The following is a 19,398-nucleotide window of genomic DNA, read 5'->3' as shown; positions in this document are numbered from 1 at the left end:
GATAATGTAAAAGCTCTGCATATACACAAAGTAACTTAATTGATCAAGCTACTGAAGAACCCATATTCAAAACAGGGTCGATAGGATTGTGGAGCAAGATTAGTGACTCTGAAGGTCTCCACTAAAGCGCTTTAGAGACAAAGCTACCTTAAGATCAGATCAGAGCAAAAAGGCAATCCGCTTTAAAGCACAGCACAGTAGATTCTTCTCTTAAGTGGTATACAGAGTGCACAGCCCATACAGGCACATACATCTATGAGAGTCAAAATATGGACAAAAGTTTATTGTATCATACTCAACAAATAATATTTTTGATATAATAAGAAATAATCAACTTAAACCTGAGACTCACGGGAAGAATGACTGGAAGTGACTTCCAAAGCCGAAAACGTTGAAATAACAGCCAAGGGGCAAACTCTTGAGTAGGAGTAACATTGTTTCCTGAATGACAAAAGGATGAGATAGACCAGTGTTAAAAGTAAACAAGCAAAAAAGTCATTGATTTGAAATCTCTTTTTTTCCTGAACAGCCTAGCTATGCCAGTTGTTCTAAACTAGTGTGGCTTAGCTACACCCGGATGACCGGTCACTGATATGACTTGGTCTCCAGAAAGTAAAGCGAAAGAACGCCAACAACTGGAAATGAGGCAATAGTATAGTGATTTAAAACACAAGGTCACCCACAATGAAAGTCCAAAAACAAAATATAAGACAAATTCCAGTATATAGCAGCTGTGAAAATACACTAAGCACACCCTAGGTATGGTTCCTGATGTCTAAAATTATCTAAAAAAATGGTGGTGCTTGACCAAATCGAACTTGCTAGCCTAGAGTGTTTCTAGCTATTTCTAAATATAAAAAATGTAAAATATGTTTACCTTATAATGGGACAATAAAATTAACAGTTACATACAATTACACATAATATTAAGCCATGAAAATTGCTTTAAGGGATGACCATTTATTTATTCACCAAACTACACCTGAAATTACATGCATGTAGTATTTATTTATCTGAAGGTTTTATATAGCGCAAACTAGACCCTTGCGGGTATCAGAGCGCTTTACAAGGTAAATATCTCAGATACATGGGCATGGTGAAATCAGTCATTAAATAGTACAGCAGCTGTCCTTAGCCCACAGATGACAGATGTTGCCCAAATGTATGGATTTTCATCCCCTTTTAATTTATGTATTGAAGATCCAACATTGTAGTAAGCAGAATATAAGTTGATTTATATCATGACATCTTTGTTAGAACAGGAACTGGAAAAAGCTGATCAAAACCAAAATGCAGTTTATTTTTACGAGCATCTGCTGCAGCCACTCTTGTAATAGCATTCATGTCATAATCTAAATATGGTGTTTTTGTAGATTCAACAACCACAGCATTAGTAATTGTAAGAGGTGGAAACACTCTAACTGATGTCAGTTCTACAAAAACTAGTGCCATTTTAACCCTTTACACAAAGGATAGATCTTACTACCATGTCAATCAAAGGGCCTGAATTGGCCATCTTTCCAAAATCTTGCCCTAGATATTACGAGGATAAGGCCAAAGGGACTCTTATTTCAGACATCTTGCCTACTGCTGGCTAAGCTCTGGGAGGTATCATAGGATGGTTAAAAGTATTCATCGGAGAGACTTCAATATTTCTCAGGTGATCATTGTTTCTGGACTAGGCTACAGCCCTGGGTGGTTTAGCAAACAGTATTAATAAGCTGTCAGTGTTAAACTAATATAAAGACAAGGGTGGCTGAATCCACTTCCACCGTTCGTCAACCACTAGCACAAACTGTGAATTGATATACTATTGAAATTGGCATGATGGGTGGAATCATGAAATGGAACGAGGTTAAGGAAGAAATTGAAACTAACGATTAGATCTATTTCAAGAACAACCTGACTTTTGAATGTTTGTAACAAGGCAGAGCTACTGAGCTACTGACTCTCTTCGGGGCCTAATTTATTACAAGTTCCATAGGATATAATGCACTCGTAATAAGGCGGAGGAATATCCGTCAAGTTTGTGATAGAGTAACCAATCCATCAAAATCCAAGTCATTCCCTTGGTCTAGACCATCCTCAATATGTATTCTGAAGAAATGTCCTCAATTTATTTTTCTATCTTTCCTTTGTTTCGTACAGTTTTCTTTCATTTTGGATTTTGTTTCATTAATGAATGTTATTTGATGCTTACCTTTCTTGTGTACGCTATAACTTGCTCAATAAAATATGGAAAAAATAAGAGCAGAACTGCACAGACGTAATCTGCTCATGAGCTTTAGAAGTGGCTTTTTTTGAAATGCAAGAAAAGCCTACGCTTCTTGAGTCTTGAAGATCCATTTTAATTGCACTGTTTGGCAAAAGGTTAAAACAATGCAAAATAGGCAAATACAACAAAGCTGATGAAACTTTATATCTTTGTAATAAAGCCAGGAGTATTTAAATGAGAAGTAGTGTCAAGTTTGTTTGTGGCCATATAACCATTTTCTTGTCTGTATCTAAACCTCTGAACCTTCTCCTATGATCCGATAGCAATTACACCCAAAGAAAGTGTTTCTTACTTAGCAGAAAGATTATATTTGCTTAGCCATTCTTGTATAGTGTGTATTCTTTCAAGCGTTTACCATAAGAAAATCATATACCAGCAAGACAATTGAAAATAAAAAAATGTTACAGAAACCTGAAGAAAAAAACAACACTGGCCAAAAACGGACAAGGAAGCTTATGCAATATATAGCACAAAAGGCATGCTATAATAATATGAATTTGGAATAGAAGGCCATATGAAAGTAAGCTAGTAAATCCAGCTTTGTTAAAGTCCTAGCGATGCCACATCTGTTCAAATAAAACAAGAACAAAGTCCTGCAGTCTGTTTTGGATGCTGATCCACTTATGTAGCTCGAAACGCATGAGCCACAGTCTCACCCTTTCAGAGGTAATAGCAGCAAAGAAGGCTGAAAATGGTTGTGAATTATAAACCACATTGTTAGCATGGCAGGTTAACTATACTTCTGGTTCTTCCTTTGTTCAGTATATCGCTTAAGTACATAGAAGAATAGCTTTAGAGACCAAGTTGAATGTGTCAGTGCCACCTAAAAATTGGAGGACATGTGTTAGTCTATTAAAAAAACTTCTTGATCATCTTCACAGTGAAGGCTTATTGACTCTACTACACAGATAAAATAAAAGAATGAAACAGTCTTGAAAGTCTACCTCCTTTCTTGAGAAGTAAGGTATCTTTTGACAGTATACCATTATACAGCCATGTGCCTGTTAAAAATGCCCTTTTTTGTACATTGGTTGAAAGGCTCTGCAGAAGCCTGCGATATTTAAGATGGGGCACCAAGCATCCTGGTGTAAGAGTAGATGGAATAGCCATAGGGAGAGTTGTCACTGTACCCCAAGACCATCTGGACCTTGACGGTCTTGGGTGGTCATCAATGAACCGGGAGGGGCCCATCATTTCTGAATCCATTCCAATGAGGCATGCCTATCTAGCCTTTACTGAATAAACTTCCAGGCATAAGAATGGCACATAATTGCTGCATAAATGAGAAAGCGGAGACCATTATCTTCAAGGATATTTAATCTGCCGTTATGTCATGGAGGTCAAGCAACAACTCTTGTATTCTGCCATTTCTAAGGATCTGCCATTGTAGAACTGGAAACTCACACCCCAACTGCATCTGATGGCCATCCTACCTGGAAAACTGCCTTTGACCCATGATTGGCCCGCATCCATCAGGTCTCTAGGAATATTGACACATTTTGCTGTTCTTGTTTTAGAACAGGACTAGAGAGCTGGCTAATCATCTATAAATAGAAGTTCACTGGGCCAAGGATAACCCTGCTAGTAACAGCCTGGAGAGGTAGTAGGATGGTTTCCATGTAGAAAATGTACAAGCAACCTTTAAGGCAGAGGGTGATCATGATTATTTCTTGGTTCCCCTTGTGGGCTTGCGAGGATGCCAAGGTGAGTCGACTGGCCCACTCTATCAAATTCAGCAAATAACTAGTTGACAGGGGTGTTCCAAAGATCACGGAGTGATGGGTGTCCAAGAACACTTGTCTGGCAGGTTCGAAACCTGTATAGTAATGCCATACGAGGTAGTAAGAGTTTAGACAAGGTTGGACTTGGTTTGCAATTCTCATATCAGTTATTCTTCTAATTGAGGAGAGATTTGTGACAAGGCAGTGCTAGGGGTCTGAAGTGTTGATGTTTTGTTCTCTGAGAAGGTGTATCTGCTCTGTTTTTAGAGATAAGGAAAAATAACTTTCAATAGGTTGGGAAGATGTTACCCAGGCATCTGCCTCCATTTAGTGTGTGAAGTTGTAAGAGTTGAGGCTGAGAGAGTGTAGCTTTAATGTCTGGGTAACTGCCTTCCAGTATCTCTTTCTATTCAGGTTTTTCACAGGACATCCATGTGGTGTAGCTCTCACTACCACTTGTGCTCCTTTCGTCTTTGGTGCCTGACCCTTCTTCAATGTAGTATTCCAGAATTGGTTGTTCAATTACTGCAAGAGGGTTGAGATTTGGGCCTCTCAATGTCAATTCGGTTTACAAAGATCCAGAATCTGGAATTTTTGAGACCACAAAGGCACATGTGGTCCAGTTCTTTGGGGTTTTGCTTTCCTGCAACCAAATGTTAGGGAGTTGGGACCTACTTGGGACCTACTACCGGTCATCAAGCCCTTTCTGTACCTTCAGAGGTGGTTTGGCCAAATAATTTGCCACTAAAGGTGTTATTTCTAGTGGTAATTAGGTCTAACCAGGGGCTGGAGGAATCCCTTCACTGAGTTCATCTTTTCCTACAGATATTTCAGGTTCAGAGTGTCTTTCAATTGGGCTCCGATTTGTACCGGAGGTCATGTCATCTTTCCACCACGCTTAGGAGGAGATCTGTCCCTCTTTTATTCCAGTGATTTGAAGGCTCATCAGCATTTGCTTGACAGACTGACTTTATGAGGGGCGATAGCCTTTTTTCGTTAACTTGGGTTTGGCATGACCTCTTTGAGAGTCATCCAAAGCTACCTCTAAGTGCAGGGTGAAAACAGTGACTTCCATCTCAAATAACCAAAAGTATTAGTCCATCCCAGGTCATGTTCAACTTCATTGCATTAGGAATAAAGCAGCCTTCTGGGCAGAGTTTATGGGGCTTCTGGCTTAGACATTGGCCCAAGCACTACCTCCTCCACCTTGCTCACTAAACGCTGGAGAGCCGCAGGAATCTGAACTGGTGTACAGTATTAATGTCTTGGCAGGTGGCGCCACAATATGATCTGCTGTGCTCTTTTTTTGTTCAGTTTACAGATGGCACAACAATCAATGGTGGGAGCTGCATTGCTTCTGGTGAATGTTTTTCATGAACTGCAATGAAGGCATTCACCCTCTTGGTGTGTCCTCCGAGTAAGGGATGGAATGGGATGAGTAATAAGATGGGCTTATGCCTGCATTACTTTCTGGTATACTCATTATTTCAATCCTTCCTTCCTCATCCCACTTCTAAAGTACTGCCCTCCCTCTCGGAGGTACTTAGTCAGCCCTCCTTGGGCATTTAGCTTGGCACCAGTACTTTGTTCAAAGGGCGCAGGCCCACTTATGGGCTGGGGAGGAAACAGGGCAGTCAGAAATCAAGAAATTACTTGGGCATACTGCGTTGCATGAGGGATGTCAGATCTCCCTCATTGAGTAACTAAGGGAGCAGGGAAGGAAGAGTTGGGAGTAATTTAGTCAGTCTTTTTAGCCCCTGACTGTAAGAAGACAATGAGCATATCTCTAGTGTTGAAATGAACCTAAGAATCTACTCCACATCAGTTGGGACAGTGATGTAGAAGGTACAAAGAAATGCATGGTGCACAATAACAAACAAACCTTAATGGTAAAACACATTTCAAAATGTGAAGTTTCCTTTTTTTCTTCAGTAAACACATAGCAACTGTGACATTGAGCTACTACCTATTTATCTACACGAGAAGCTGGATTGTAATTGAAAAGAGCATCTTTAATCATGTAACACATCTTTACATCTCGTGTTCGAAGCTGTAACGGTTTCCTTGTGTGGTCACCAACTGCTAGTGGAAAATCCCAGCTTTAAAGGCGGCCATGTGACTGACTCGCCGAGAAACATTGCTCTAGGTTTCCTGAGATACCTTTGAGTCAGTCTGTGCGAGGAACATTAACACTCTGCTACAAATTGATTACCGCTGCACTTCTTGACCTCTACAAGTATCTACATTACAATTCACTCTGGTCTCTCAGTTCATGTGTATGTACTGGTCATTTTGGTAGATTCGACAATGTAGTAACAGGGAAAGAAAAAATTTGCCCTGTATCAGATGGTTTGGTCAAGTGGTGAACTCAGGAATAGACTTTGAGGATACTATGTAAATAGTTCTATATGGCAGAAGTCAGTCATTAAACACGTAAGTAAATAAGCAGTGAAACTTAGATGTTAAATAAATCAAAACAAAAGCAAATGTACAAGATTTGGAGGGCCCACCCCCACTCACATCAGAGGTATAGTCATCGATAGAAGAAAGGACCACCTAATGGCCAGTCAAAGAGACATACCTTCCCTTGCCTTTGCTCCCCTATTTGTTCTATGCAGATATATTAAGGAAGAGGCAATCTATAATGCATATCACCAGTCAGGCCGTTATTAGGAGTGGGCAATTAATTATGAGAGCGACCATACCAGTCAGAATTCCAAGTTTCACTTACAGATTTTGGCTGCCGATAGCGTAGACCGGACTTCCCGCATAATATTGCACAAAAACATGCAATACCCGTTATTTCCCCACTCAAGAAATTACTGAGATGCCTAGTAAAGGTAATTTTGGGGCGCTCATATAATCCAAGTTATCAAGTTATTGCCTTCATGCACTTCTTTATTGAACCAGTTCTTACTATGTGAAGATGTTGGGTCATGAGTGAAGGAAGAGACGGAAAATCCCTGTCAACTTGGATTTTCTTCCCCATGCATTACCAGGCTTTTCCCATAGCCTCTTGTACTCCAGCAGGGGCGCAGCCTTTTGAAAAAGTAGGGCCAATACTCCAGGACTCCTCCATATCGTTGGGTTTGTACTTTCTGGCAGATAAACAAAGATTACTCATGCCTATGAACCCAAGCCACCACATTCACTCAGTTGAGGAGAGCAACACTTACTGTGGCTCAGCCTCAACTGAAGAGAAACCAGCCTTTTGGTGCCATTCACTTGAGCACCCACATGAATTCCGTTCTGGGAGATATGAACACCTGTTCAGTAAGGACTTGTCCATGGAAGAGGAACCATGAGGCATTGGCATACTGTATTTTTTTTAAATAAAAGCATAGCATAAAATGACTAGATCTCTGTAGTCTCACCTTTGCGCTGTCTATGCGCCGCGGAGAATCAAGTTCACTGCTCATACTGCAACCCATACTTCCAGAGCGATCCATGAGGAAGATGAACTCCCCACAGGTGGACTGCTCCTGGCTCTCCGGGATGTTCGGGTAAAAATTTAACATCAGATTTACATATGACATCAGGGAACCTTTTGGGAAAAAAACTTCATTTTTAAATTTAAGAAGCTGGGGATTACAAACTGCCACAAATGAGGCAGGAAAGAAGCAAAAAGAAAAAAGTAAAAGTGAGATAGAAATGCAAAACGAGGGCACAAAGGAAGAACAAAAATAATGTCTGAATATGTTCAAAGTAAATGTTTACTAGTCAATGTAGCAATAGAAAACAAAAATATAAACGCAGGATCAATTTAATTCGAGCATCAGAGGTTGCACAAGAGCAGTTCAGATTTTCCTTGTAGGAGGATGTTTAGCTATAATCTTTCTTTGAAGCAGTATTAGAAAGTTGAGGCAAACCATTCTTTTTCTTTGAAATAAAAAAATTAAGATGTTTTGCTCCGCTGATTACGCTTCTCAAATTTAAAGTAATTTGGTTATTACTGAAAGCGCCTCCTTTTCCAGTGGCTACAGCACTACTTTTTTAGAAACAGACAAGGGGACATTGTGGAGAAACCGGCTTTAGCGTCATCGCTAAAAGGCCCATAGCAGTGGCACACCTTGAACTTGGCCTCCTCAGAATGAATTTACACCTAATGATCTAAATACTGCTGAATGTGGTTTTAGTACTTGATACATGAAGCCTGTTGATAGGCCTGCAGAAAGGCGTGAGGTAGCTCTCTTAAATGTTTATTTGCTATCGTATTACCTTATTGGGAGACGTACAAGGTATATTTTACATTGAAAAGGGATTTCAAAGAGGCAAATTTCAGAAAATACATACATTGTTTTGCATATAAAATCAAGGTAAATTTTGATTGTTCATTCCTATTAACCCCAGTTGAAGAGATGTTGCCAACAGATAAATAAAGGGAATATTTTGAGAAACATATGTGCCAAGTAGTGTTCTTAGCTGCAGAAGACTAGTTCCAAATGTTGAACTAAAACCTCTATATGAGGATATTTGCCCTTGATCAAGTAGGGAATTTAGACAACATCTTTTAAAGCAGGAACTTAGAAACTGTCTATGTGGATAGTCCACTGTATGGCAACATGTAGCTTCATCTCATCTCAACATTTCAATTGCACTGCATACAGCTTGAATCACGTTTTAATGAGCTAAACATGCACATGCAAATGTATTAATGTATTCATAAGGTAAAAACAATTGATCGTTCAATTTGATTTTACAAAAACACATTAAGTGGAGGAATTGTAAGAGGCAGATCAAGTGAGAAGGCAGGTATGAGAGATGCAAACGTATAGCTGGGATTTTAATAGAACAGGCTTTCTGATTTGCCAACCTGGGTCTGCACTAGGTAGCCCCGCCTCCACAATGACACTGGGTTTGTTCACCTCATTGTAATAAATCAAGAGCTCCACATCTTTGTCAAACTTGTGGTCATCTGCCAGAGATACCTGGAGAAAGACAAAGGACAGGAAGACAAAATGTTTTATGTGGATCTGGAAAGTATTACAGAGATGTGAGAAATAAGGATACAGTACTTAAAAAAATATACACCCCTTTGGTTGTCTTTGTGTATGTAAATCAGTTAGCTGTACAAAATTGTAATTTTGCATTTGATGGGTCTGTAGCCAGTTGATATCTACCAATGAGATGCATAGCCAGAATATCATTCAGGCCTGAAATCACATATCGCTACATCTTGTTCTTAAAACAGCGGTCTGCGAGGATCAGAGGTTTAATAAAGAACCAGTGTTAACCAGGCTCACCAAATGCGCCAGTTCTGGGGAGACATGTTGCAGGAGGGGGGAGAGCATTTTACTCTTCCAGCAGGCTAAATAAGCACCTAATCTTATTTCTACCCTCTGTTGTTACAAGTTCTAGAAATAGAGAGATCCCAATAATATTAATTGTCTTACCTTGGGTTTGTCTTGTATATTTAAACATTTTCCACATTGAAGTTTAATTTAAACTGAGCAGTCTCCAAAAGTTTCCAATGTGTTTTTAATCAGTTCACATCATTGCACAGATAAGCATGGTTAATGGTCCAATAAGCTAAATTGTGTTACATCCACAAATGCCTTCCTCAAACATGTGAGATAAAAGTCAGAGATTGGGTGTGAAACAATTTCCTCAAGAAGCATCAATTTCTCATGTAATTTTTCAGTGTACTTTTGGATCTTCACCTCAGAGCCATAAATGAGCCAGCAGTATGCAAACATTCTGTATTCAGGAAAAAAGTGAGGCACAACCGCACACAATGTTGATGCGACACTAGCAGTGAATTTGAAGACTTTCCTCTAGATGATGCTGCAGTGAGTGATCAAACTTAGGACCCTTTGTTGTTAATGCACATATGAAATCAGCGGTCACAAATTTAATTGTAAGAGTAAGTCCTTCCCTTTCCAAGGCCTAATATGTTTTCAATTGACAAAATGGTTAAGGAAATCTTTATACCTTGAATACTCCGAACAGGTAACACATAGGTAACTGCAGCAAAGAAGCCTAAAGTGCAGTCTCCTGCTTTGTAACTGTGCCTGGTTTCATAAAAGCTCACACTGCTGCTATCCATGCCACACCTGTGTTATATGTTAGTGGTTAACAACTTTTCCTTTCCACTGAACAAGAATCAAAAGGGGTTGACACTATGAAGCTAAAGGAGAGCAAATGGACAAAGGGGACAAAAGAGTACTAGGGATGCAGGACACAGGTGAACAGTAGGACAAAGTTCACAGAACAGAATTCAAGTGGTAACACAGAATGCAAGGGGCAGTGCAGGCCACACGGGGCAGGGCAGGATGTAAGGGTGAAAATGGAAATCTGATGGTGCAGTGAAAAACCTGGGGGTACAGTCAATAGAAAAGGGCGGTAGATGGAAGTGAAGTCTCTAAGAGGAAACCACATCCGGCAAGAAGGAGCAGAGAATGAAAAAGTGCAGAGCACAGTTCAAGGGGGTGCCACTTGTGTTTGGAGAAAAGCTGTGAGGGATTCCCTTGAAAAGATAATAAGTGGAGCGCAGGTCCAGCAACGACTCCCAGAGAGAGGAAAGTGGAGATAGTCACCCATATGCGAAGCAGCTTTTTGTGCCCTTTTCTCTCGGACGCCAGAGCAGGAAACAGATAAAGGGCAGGGAAGAGGACCAAATAGAACAGTACACCATCCAGCAAGGCAATGAAATAAAATAGGCATTTACAATGCAATGGTCTTGGCATTATTAAAGGTAGAGCTATTGGCATTGCTCATGACTTTTCTTTTAATCATAAATAAATGGCATTGTCATTACATTGCCAATAGCTTAATCGTTTGCATATGCTAGACTTATTGCATTAGCACCCACACACAGAGTAAGTAGTAGAGTAGTAGAGTGAGTAGTTGATAGTGAGTAGGAGAGAGTTATTAGTAAAGAGAGTATTAGAGAGTGAGTAGTAAAAAGCGAAATAGTGAGTATTATATAGTGAGAGAGTGAGGCAGGATATAAGTCCCTTGTAGGTTTATATTAAACACAATCGTTTTCTCAAGCACAGTGCAAGCGCTATACAGGTGAAACCTAAAATGTGGTGTTGTTTGTGGATGTGGTGGTGAATGCGGTGGTGGGGGTGGATGTGTTGGTGGCGATGGATGTGGTGGTGGATGCGGTGGTGGATGTGGTGGTGGTTGTGGATGTGGTGATGGTGGTGGATGTGGTAGTGGATGTAGTGGTGATGATGGTGGATGTGGTGGTGGATGTGGTGGTGGTGGATGTGGTAGGGGTGGTGCATGTGGTGGTGGATGCGGTGGTGGGTGTGGCGGTGGATGTGGTAGTGGTGGTGGTGGTTGATGTGGTGTTGGTGGTGGATGTGGTAGTGGATGTGGTGGTTGTGGATGTGGTGATGGATGCTGTGGTGGATGTGGTGGTGGTAGATGTGGTGGTGGAAGTGGTGGTTGGTGTGGTGGTGGATGTGGTGGTAGTGGATGTGGTTGTGGTGGTGGATGTGGTGGGGGTGGTGCATGTGGTGGTGGGTGTGGTGGTGGTGGATGTGGTGGATGTGGTGGTGGTGGTGGATGTGGTGGTGGAAGTGGTGGTGGATGTGGTGGTGGATGTGGTGGATGTGGTGGTGGATGCGGTGGTGGATGTGGTGGTGGATGCAGTGGTGGAAGTGGTGGTGGAAGTGGTGGTGGAAGTGGTGGTGGTGGATGTGGTGGATTTGGTGGTGGATGTGGTGGATTTGTTGGTGGTGGATGTGGTGGTGGATGTTGTGGTGGTGGATGTGGTGGTGGATGTGGTGGTGGTGGATGTGGTGGTGGTGGATGTGGTGGATGTGGTGGTGGTGGATGTGGTGTTGTTGGTGGATGTGGTGGTGCCTACATTGTGTTGGCGAAATAAAGTTATTTTGACTGACTGACACAATTCTAGGATATCCCTCATGAGCCAACAGACACCTAATTTCATGTTACCCCATTCTAACCCTCCTTTAATCGTTTACACTCCACTGGTTTACCCTCTTAGCTGGATCTCCATCATCTATTCCATTAGACTCCAATCCCCTCCATAAAGGATTGCATAACCACCACCCTCGACTTGGCTTTCCCCTCGTTTATCACAAGCCTGGTCCTTCCTCTAGACTTTATTACCAACCACATGGCTCTCACAACTTGGCTTCACGTGCACCTCAAACTTCTCTTGATCTCACCGTAACCCTGGCAATTCTTTCATTGGATTTCCAGCCCCAAAATCTCACTCCGATTATATCACCAATTATGTTTAGTCTGCGCCCGTCTCCTCTCGCTTGGCAGAGAATGCCCTCTGCCTGCATGTGAAGCTATCTGCGCGCAGCTGCCTGTTGATGCATGCGGGGCTTGAGCCCGGATTGTGCCCCGCTGCTGGTAAAAGTCCCCCGGCTGCCCCCGAGTCGTGGGTGCCACAGCCGAGGGTGCAGGTGCGCGGCGACAGCCCCCGGGCCAGGGCTCCCTGGCATGGTCTCCACTCCCGGCGAAAGGACGGCGGAACCCTGTGTTACTTCGGCCCGTTCCAGAAGGTGCTCCTCGCGGCCCCCGGAGCCCCATTGCCATGCCACAGGGCCCGCTCCCTGCAGGAGGCCCTTCCCGCCCGCGGGCCGCCGCTCCCGGCCTCGGAGCACGAGAATGGACCGGAGAAAAGGGGCCCGGAGCCCGGGATTGCAGGCACGGGGGCGTCAGCCATCGGCGGAGGGCAGAGATTCACAGCGGATTACAAGCCTCTGAGGACGGGCACTGGAAGGGGCTGAAGCTGGGCTTCTTTTCATGTGTGCATGGAAGCGTGTGTTTAACTGATTGTGTTTTAAAACTTTGATATCCCAATGGTAGGAAACACAAACGTCCGCTCGGAGCAGGGAGCCGAGTGGGCCTCGCAAGCCTCTGAGGACGGGCACGGGAAGGGCCTGAAGCTGGGCTTCTTTTCATGTGTGCATGGAAGCATGTGTTTAACTGATTGTGTTTTAAAACTTTGATATTCCAATGGTAGGAAACACAAAAGTCCACTCGGAGCAGGGAGCCGAGTGCGCCTCGCAAGCCTCTGAAGACGGGCATGGGAAGGGGCTAAAGCTGGGCTTCTTTTCATGTGTGCATGGAAGCGTGTGTTTAAATGATTGTGTTTTAAAACTTTGATATCCCGATGGTAGGAAACACAAAAGTCCGCTCGGAGCAGGGAGCCGAGTGGGCCTCGCAGGCCTCTGAGGACGGGCACGGGAAGGGGCTAAAGCTGGGCTTCTTTTCATGTGTGCATGGAAGCGTGTGTTTAACTGATTGGGTTTTAAAACGTTGATATCCCGATGGTAGAAAACACAATAGTCCGCTCGGAGCACGGAGCCGAGTGCGCCTCGCAAGCCTCTGAAGACGGGCACGGGAAGGGGCTAAAGCTGGGCTTCTTTTCATGTGTGCATGGAAGCGTGTGTTTAACTGATTGTGTTTTAAAACTTTGATATCCCGATGGTAGGAAACACAATAGTCCGCTCAGAGCAGGGAGCAGAGTGCGCCTCGCAAGCCTCAGAGGACGGGCACGGGAAGGGGCTGAGTTCTGGTTTCTCTTGCTGCTCCGGTTTCCACCTCCCGTCACAGCGTTTCCTGACCCTCTGAACCCATGGTGCGCAGTCACCTTTTAAGAAAAAGACACAGACAGAGGGAGGGGGCGGGAAAAAAGACGGCGGCAACGAGGAAAGTGAGAGCAGCCTACCTCAACCTTACCAGCAGCAAAATGGTGGCCCGAGCTTCCGAAATGTTTCGGATTCGGGGGCGTGTTTTGCTGTCCTGAGTGACGGACGACGTCACGAGCTAAAGAACAGCAAAACTTACGCCCCCGAATCCGAAAAAGATGGGGCTAAATTGGAGTGATGCATCTCTCCTCCAATGGCTGGCCTCCGTTTAGGAAGCCAGCCAATTGAGGAGAGACAGGGCAGGGAGGCGGGTTCCAAAGCGCTACTAAAGAACATTAATTCTCCGACCCCAGACTGCGCAAGCACAACCTTTAGGTCCGAGACCTAAAAATAGAAGGTGATGGAAAAGTGCGAGCATTGGAGTGAGTGGAGACAAACCAGTAGACAATACTGATAGCAGTGTAACAAAGTAACAGCTACAACAGTCAAAGAGATGTCCCCACTTGGAGAAACAGTCCATGGAAGACTCTTCACAGACACTACAGGCATGAAAACACTGTTTATGTCTTACGAGGCTCATTTTACAGTCAAACAGGGCTAGCTTTCTGAAGGTACTCTCCGACATATCAAGCTGAATTAATTTTTACAGAAGCTAATTCTTTTTAATGTGTAAGAAGACCCTCATTTTAACAAGTTGAAAGATGTATGTCCAAAGTGTAACACCAGTCGATGCCTTAATTCTGGTGTGAAAGTATAAACTTCTGCCCAAGACTAGAAAACTGCTTCTTTGGAAACAAAGAAGGGGTCACAAGATGCTTGTGAGTGACAACTGTGACAGAACACTGTATATATGTGGTACTATGCATTAAGAAGTGTAAATTACATGCACTTACTGAAGCTACTGCAACTCTCATCTATTTGTGTTGTGCAACCTCAAACCTCAATAAGAGAAGACCTCTTTTCCATCCCATCATATAAAAAGAAAAAGAATATGTGAATCAACTCCCTTCTGATTGACTCTAAAAATCCAGTATTCCATCAGAATACTCAATAACTTGATACACACAAGATGGCACATACATCAACCAGTGAACAACTGTATCTAGCATTACTCACCAAGCCCAACCTTGTGCATTCAAAGCCATCGTAACTAAGTTCCACATGTTTGACTGTAAATACAGCCTGCTACCAACAGCGACCGCACCAATACAAGTAGGAGACAATCTAGCCCAGGTTATGTTTCTCCACCCGTACTCCAAGCATTGATAGTGAAAAATGTGGTTGAGTCCCCTCACCTTTTTAGCTGGGAAATTAAGCCTAGTCCCATGTCCCCTTGTAACACAGACTCAGTTGAGGTATCTTCGATACTCCCCTCTCCCGTAATACACTACACTTCTGAACTGGAGATCCTGCAAGACGGTAACAAGATATGAATGGAGATTCTCTTATGCGCTCAGACAGTGCGGTTACCTGTAAATTACATGGGATCTGTTCAGCTAAACGTCTCAGAGGCCTGCGACTGGTCACTCCCCAGGCATAGCTAGCTGTGATGGCTGAAGTGTCTAGCTGTGGCAGCATCAATTATGCTTGAAGACAAGCCTTACATACTCATGTGGAATAACAAGATACTGCTGTATGTAGCTGCACACAGGTATGTTACTTCTGAAACATTAGCACAATCGCATGTAGAGGGAGGAAAAAGCTCAAAGACTACTCCCTAAAATAGCACGTGTCGATTTCCAAAACTTTAAGCGCTCTGTCCGTCTACAGAAGAATCTTCTTGTTTCAGGGACAAAAACTACTGAGGAAGTGGAGGAGGTAATTACTTTAAATATGCCTCAGATATGCAATAAGATCATGCAGCTGCTGGTGACCACACATGCCTGGAAAGCAAAGGCAGAGAAGTAACAATATACAATCTATTGGATTACCAGAGTGATTGGAAGGTCCTTCAGTTGAGCTGCTCCCGGAAACTTGGGATTATAAAGACACTGTGACAGTTACTCAGTGGAGTAAGTAAGTAGATTGTTGCTAGCCCTTTGAATCATGGTTCTATTCCCAGTGCTATAATGTTATTATATAATATGGAGAAGTGTAGATGTGCTGTGGAATTTAATATGAAAGACATATGGGAGCCAAAATACATGATCTGGTCTGTGGCTGAGCTCTGTTTGTTCCATTGCTGAATACTGTTTTTGCTGGTTGATCAGTTGTATGGCTGTTCCTACTGTAAATGCGAATGAAAAAAGTCAATAAATAGCCATCCCTTTATCACAGTATTAGAAATTAGGCCAAAGGATGGTGATGAGTTATTGCTATGGGATATCATTTATTATTTATGTATTTAGAAGCACAGCCAACCATGGTTAGTGAGCATTTGAATAGTGCACCATACAATGAATAGTTAGTAAAGAGGAAAGCTTACCTGGGCAGATGTCTTGTCCACCTTAAGGTACTTTAGGGGGGTCAGGCCACAGTTGGACTGCACTCTATTGACACCATGAGGGGATATGACCTCTGCAGACATTTTAAGAGAATAGGGAAGTTTTCCTGTGGGCACACGAGGTATGTCTGCGGTAACACTCTTGACCTCAACGTCTGTGGAGATGAAAGATATGAGAAATAAAATGAGAGACAGAAATAAAGAGAGGCTATATTCAAATATTCCATTTCAGATGAACACTGAATATTAGAAAACAAATAAAAAATAAAATCAATCAATCAATCAGCATCAAGGTCATCCACCTTCTAATTGCCTAAAGAGGGTTAAATATCCCAACTAGAATAGGGTTTAGTCTGACATTATTTACACTATGATTATCTAGGTGTTGTTCACTGGCTTGTTATAGATAATTTATCATCAGTTTTTCAACTGTGGTATCTTTCTTGAGCATAAAAGGGGCTGTTGCAATATTTCTGTTTAGAATTTTCTATAATTGATATTTTTAATGTAGTTATTGTATCTCCTAATTCTGAAAGCCTTAAACTCAGCTCAAACTCCTATTTTACTGTGGTTTATTGCTTTGCTGTAAATACTGTTAAGTTCATGTCACGTTTGGGTGCTTAAGGGCGGATTACGATGACGGTGGGACTGCCAACGCAACACTCTTTACCGCCCACCATTTTACAATGGTGGGCGGATGGATGGCGGTCGGAAAGACCAACCGCCACGCATACGATGGGCTTAAGGAGCCCATCAGTGCATCAGAGGGAGCCGCAATCCCTACAATGGTGGCAGTGCCTGCCAGGCACCACCAAAGGGATTACGATGTCCCTTCCTGCCAGCTGTTGCAGTTTGCCTGCCATGAAACAGCAGGCGGAAAGGAACACTGGGGGCCCATAGCGGGCCCCCCTTACCCCCTGGCCATCAGACATGGGACCTGGGGTGTCACCTATGGTGCTCCAGTACATATACCTGCACCATGTGGAGGGCACCGCATGGTGCCTGCCACATAGTGCAGGGATATGCAAAATGTGAACTTTTTGGACTGCAGCGAATACTGCAGCCTGCAGCACACACCGCAGTTCAAAGAATACACTTTGTGACCGCCTTGAAGGTGGTCACAATGTAATTTACGTTGCGGGACCGCCAAAAGCAAGTCAGACGGTCCCATTTCCAAAGGGATGGCAGTCCGACGGCCATCCTAATCAGGCCCTTAGATTGGTGTATTTTACCACTTTTAATCCATCGTAGATCTACTGAGAAAGGGGTATTTTGCCAAAAGTAGATTGACATCTGAGTAAATCTGCATGTGTGAATTTACTCGTACACTTTGTAGTAAATTTACTACATTTCACTAGTCACCATTTCAGAGTGCAATGTACTATAAAGAATTACATGTTAGGTGAAGAACCACATTTACAAGTGTAAAGCTACTACAGCCTAAAAGGATCCTAGAATAAAACCAGCATTACATATGGCCAGCACTGGTACTGCAGCCCTAACCATAGAAAATAATGGCGGCAGAGACTTAAAATAGAACCCCCTTAGCAAATAACTTTTAAATAAAATAATTAATGTTGTTTTTATAAAACTATACAACTATACATTTAACATATATATATATGTTTTTATTATAAAATCTTTTAATAATCTTTAATTTAATAATTATTATATTTAATAAATGTATATTTTGTTTACCAAATAATTACATTTGAAATAATGTTATACCTTTTTGCGTTTTTTTTAATACACAATTAAGCAAATCTACACTTTCTGCTTTAGGTGGGGTTGTGTTCAAAAAACCTTTAAAAGTTAATTTTAATTGGATATATTTAACTCAACTAAATATTTAATTCAATGTTAAGTTAATACTCTAAATTTACAATAATAACGTTTCACATGTGGGTAGAGTTCTCTGCCATCAGTGCAAAGAACTCCCTGTGAAAAAGTGTTTTGGAAAAATTAAAAATGTTTATTAAACTCAAAAAGAAACATGTATGTTGCATATTCATATAAGTTAATTTTAGTATTTATTTTATTTACAATTTAGATCTAAATATAAAAAACAATATATCTTTGAATCAAATATTTAAACATATTTAGTTAAAATTATTTTTGACAAGATTTAGTAAAACATACAACCTTAAAATGATATTTACTTATTATGTATTAAAAATTACAAAACATTATGTATAGAATTAATCTAATCACTAATTATTTTATTTTTCTAAAGCAATAAAGGACATTTATATTAAATATTAAAATATTTACTTTAAAATATTTTTTATTCTTTAGAATATTTTTAACAATTAATCAAAAGTAGATACATTTTTTAAAAGTCAAAACAAGACCTTATTTTAGCATTATTTCCCGTTGAATTCTATTTTAAGTCCTTGGCTCTAGTTTCTTTCTATGGGAGGGTGTTGCAGTACCAGTGGGTGGCCATATGTGTGACTGGACGTACTCCAGGTATCATCTGAAGTACACTGACTAGAGTGTTGGGTAGTTTTTTGCTGTAGTAACTCAAGAAGTGCAGTTTGTGAATAGCAATAGCCTTGATTTTTTGTGGGTTGGTGTTTGTCATTCCCTAAACCCCTCCTTAGCCGTAACTTAACCCCTCCTTACTCCTCCCTAAACCATTCCTCACATTTAGTAGTCAGCATTGCCCTTTTTCCAGCTACTCCCCCCAGTACCTCCCACATTTATTACTAAGTAGCAAACTTATATGTGTGAGTTTCTCCCCACAGAAAAGATATGAGATGTGGAGGATGAGATTTATAGTTGTAGGTTTGTGAAATGCATTTTGCAGTAACTAATTGCAGCTTTGAATCGGACTAAAAGAGTGACACAGGAATGTTTGTGAATAGTATAAAAGTAAAAACATGTAGGATGACAAACTCGCTACATTATCTTTGCTTGACCACTACCCACAGTCTATTCTATTCTAGGAAGAAATGTTCATGTGCACAACGTACATGACTTGCTTTAAATACGAACACACAACATATCATGAGCATTTGTTCCATCTTTGTTATGTTATGTTAATGTTATGTTAATTGTTTATTTATTCAGCGCACGTACGCCCATGGGCTTCATGGCGCTATTAAACAGTGGGTTTGAAGACATAACACAGCAAGGCATTTTCGGCAGTCATCTATTTAGAGTATGCCTGTTTAAAAAGCCAGGTCTTGAAAGCATGTCTAAAAGAAAGAAGGTTTTCAGTTTGTCGCAAGGATTGTGGCAAGGAGTTCCAAAGGGAGGCTGCAAGGTAGTGAAAGCTGCTGCCTCCCTGACGTTTTTTCTTGTACTGGGGTACCAAAAGTAAATCTTTATGGGCTGAACGAAGGCTGCGTGAAGGGATATATTTACATATCAGCT

At 41.7% G+C, this 19,398-nt stretch overlaps 1 protein-coding gene across 7 annotated transcripts in view; it reads right to left on the bottom strand.

The window, feature by feature from the left end:
* The window catches only part of LOC147683727 (von Willebrand factor A domain-containing protein 5A-like), a 326,679-nt gene that overhangs the window by 249,462 nt on the left and 57,819 nt on the right, over window positions 1-19,398 (bottom strand). For all 7 annotated transcript variants that reach the window (XM_086944103.1, XM_086944100.1, XM_086944105.1 and 4 more), the window contains exons 5-8: window positions 16,003-16,175; window positions 8,810-8,924; window positions 7,371-7,540; window positions 353-441 (exon numbers count right to left, since the gene is read on the bottom strand). In XM_086944103.1, the coding sequence (XP_086800229.1) occupies window positions 353-441; window positions 7,371-7,540; window positions 8,810-8,924; window positions 16,003-16,175 (547 nt within the window). The remainder of the gene's footprint in view (window positions 1-352; window positions 442-7,370; window positions 7,541-8,809; window positions 8,925-16,002; window positions 16,176-19,398) is intronic.

The sequence above is a fragment of the Lissotriton vulgaris genome, chromosome 11 (assembly GCF_964263255.1).
Source record: "Lissotriton vulgaris chromosome 11, aLisVul1.2, whole genome shotgun sequence".
In the NCBI taxonomy this organism is placed as follows: domain Eukaryota; kingdom Metazoa; phylum Chordata; class Amphibia; order Caudata; family Salamandridae; genus Lissotriton; species Lissotriton vulgaris.
Note: the sequence above shows the minus strand (reverse complement) of the source record. Positions and strands in the feature narration are given on the sequence as shown.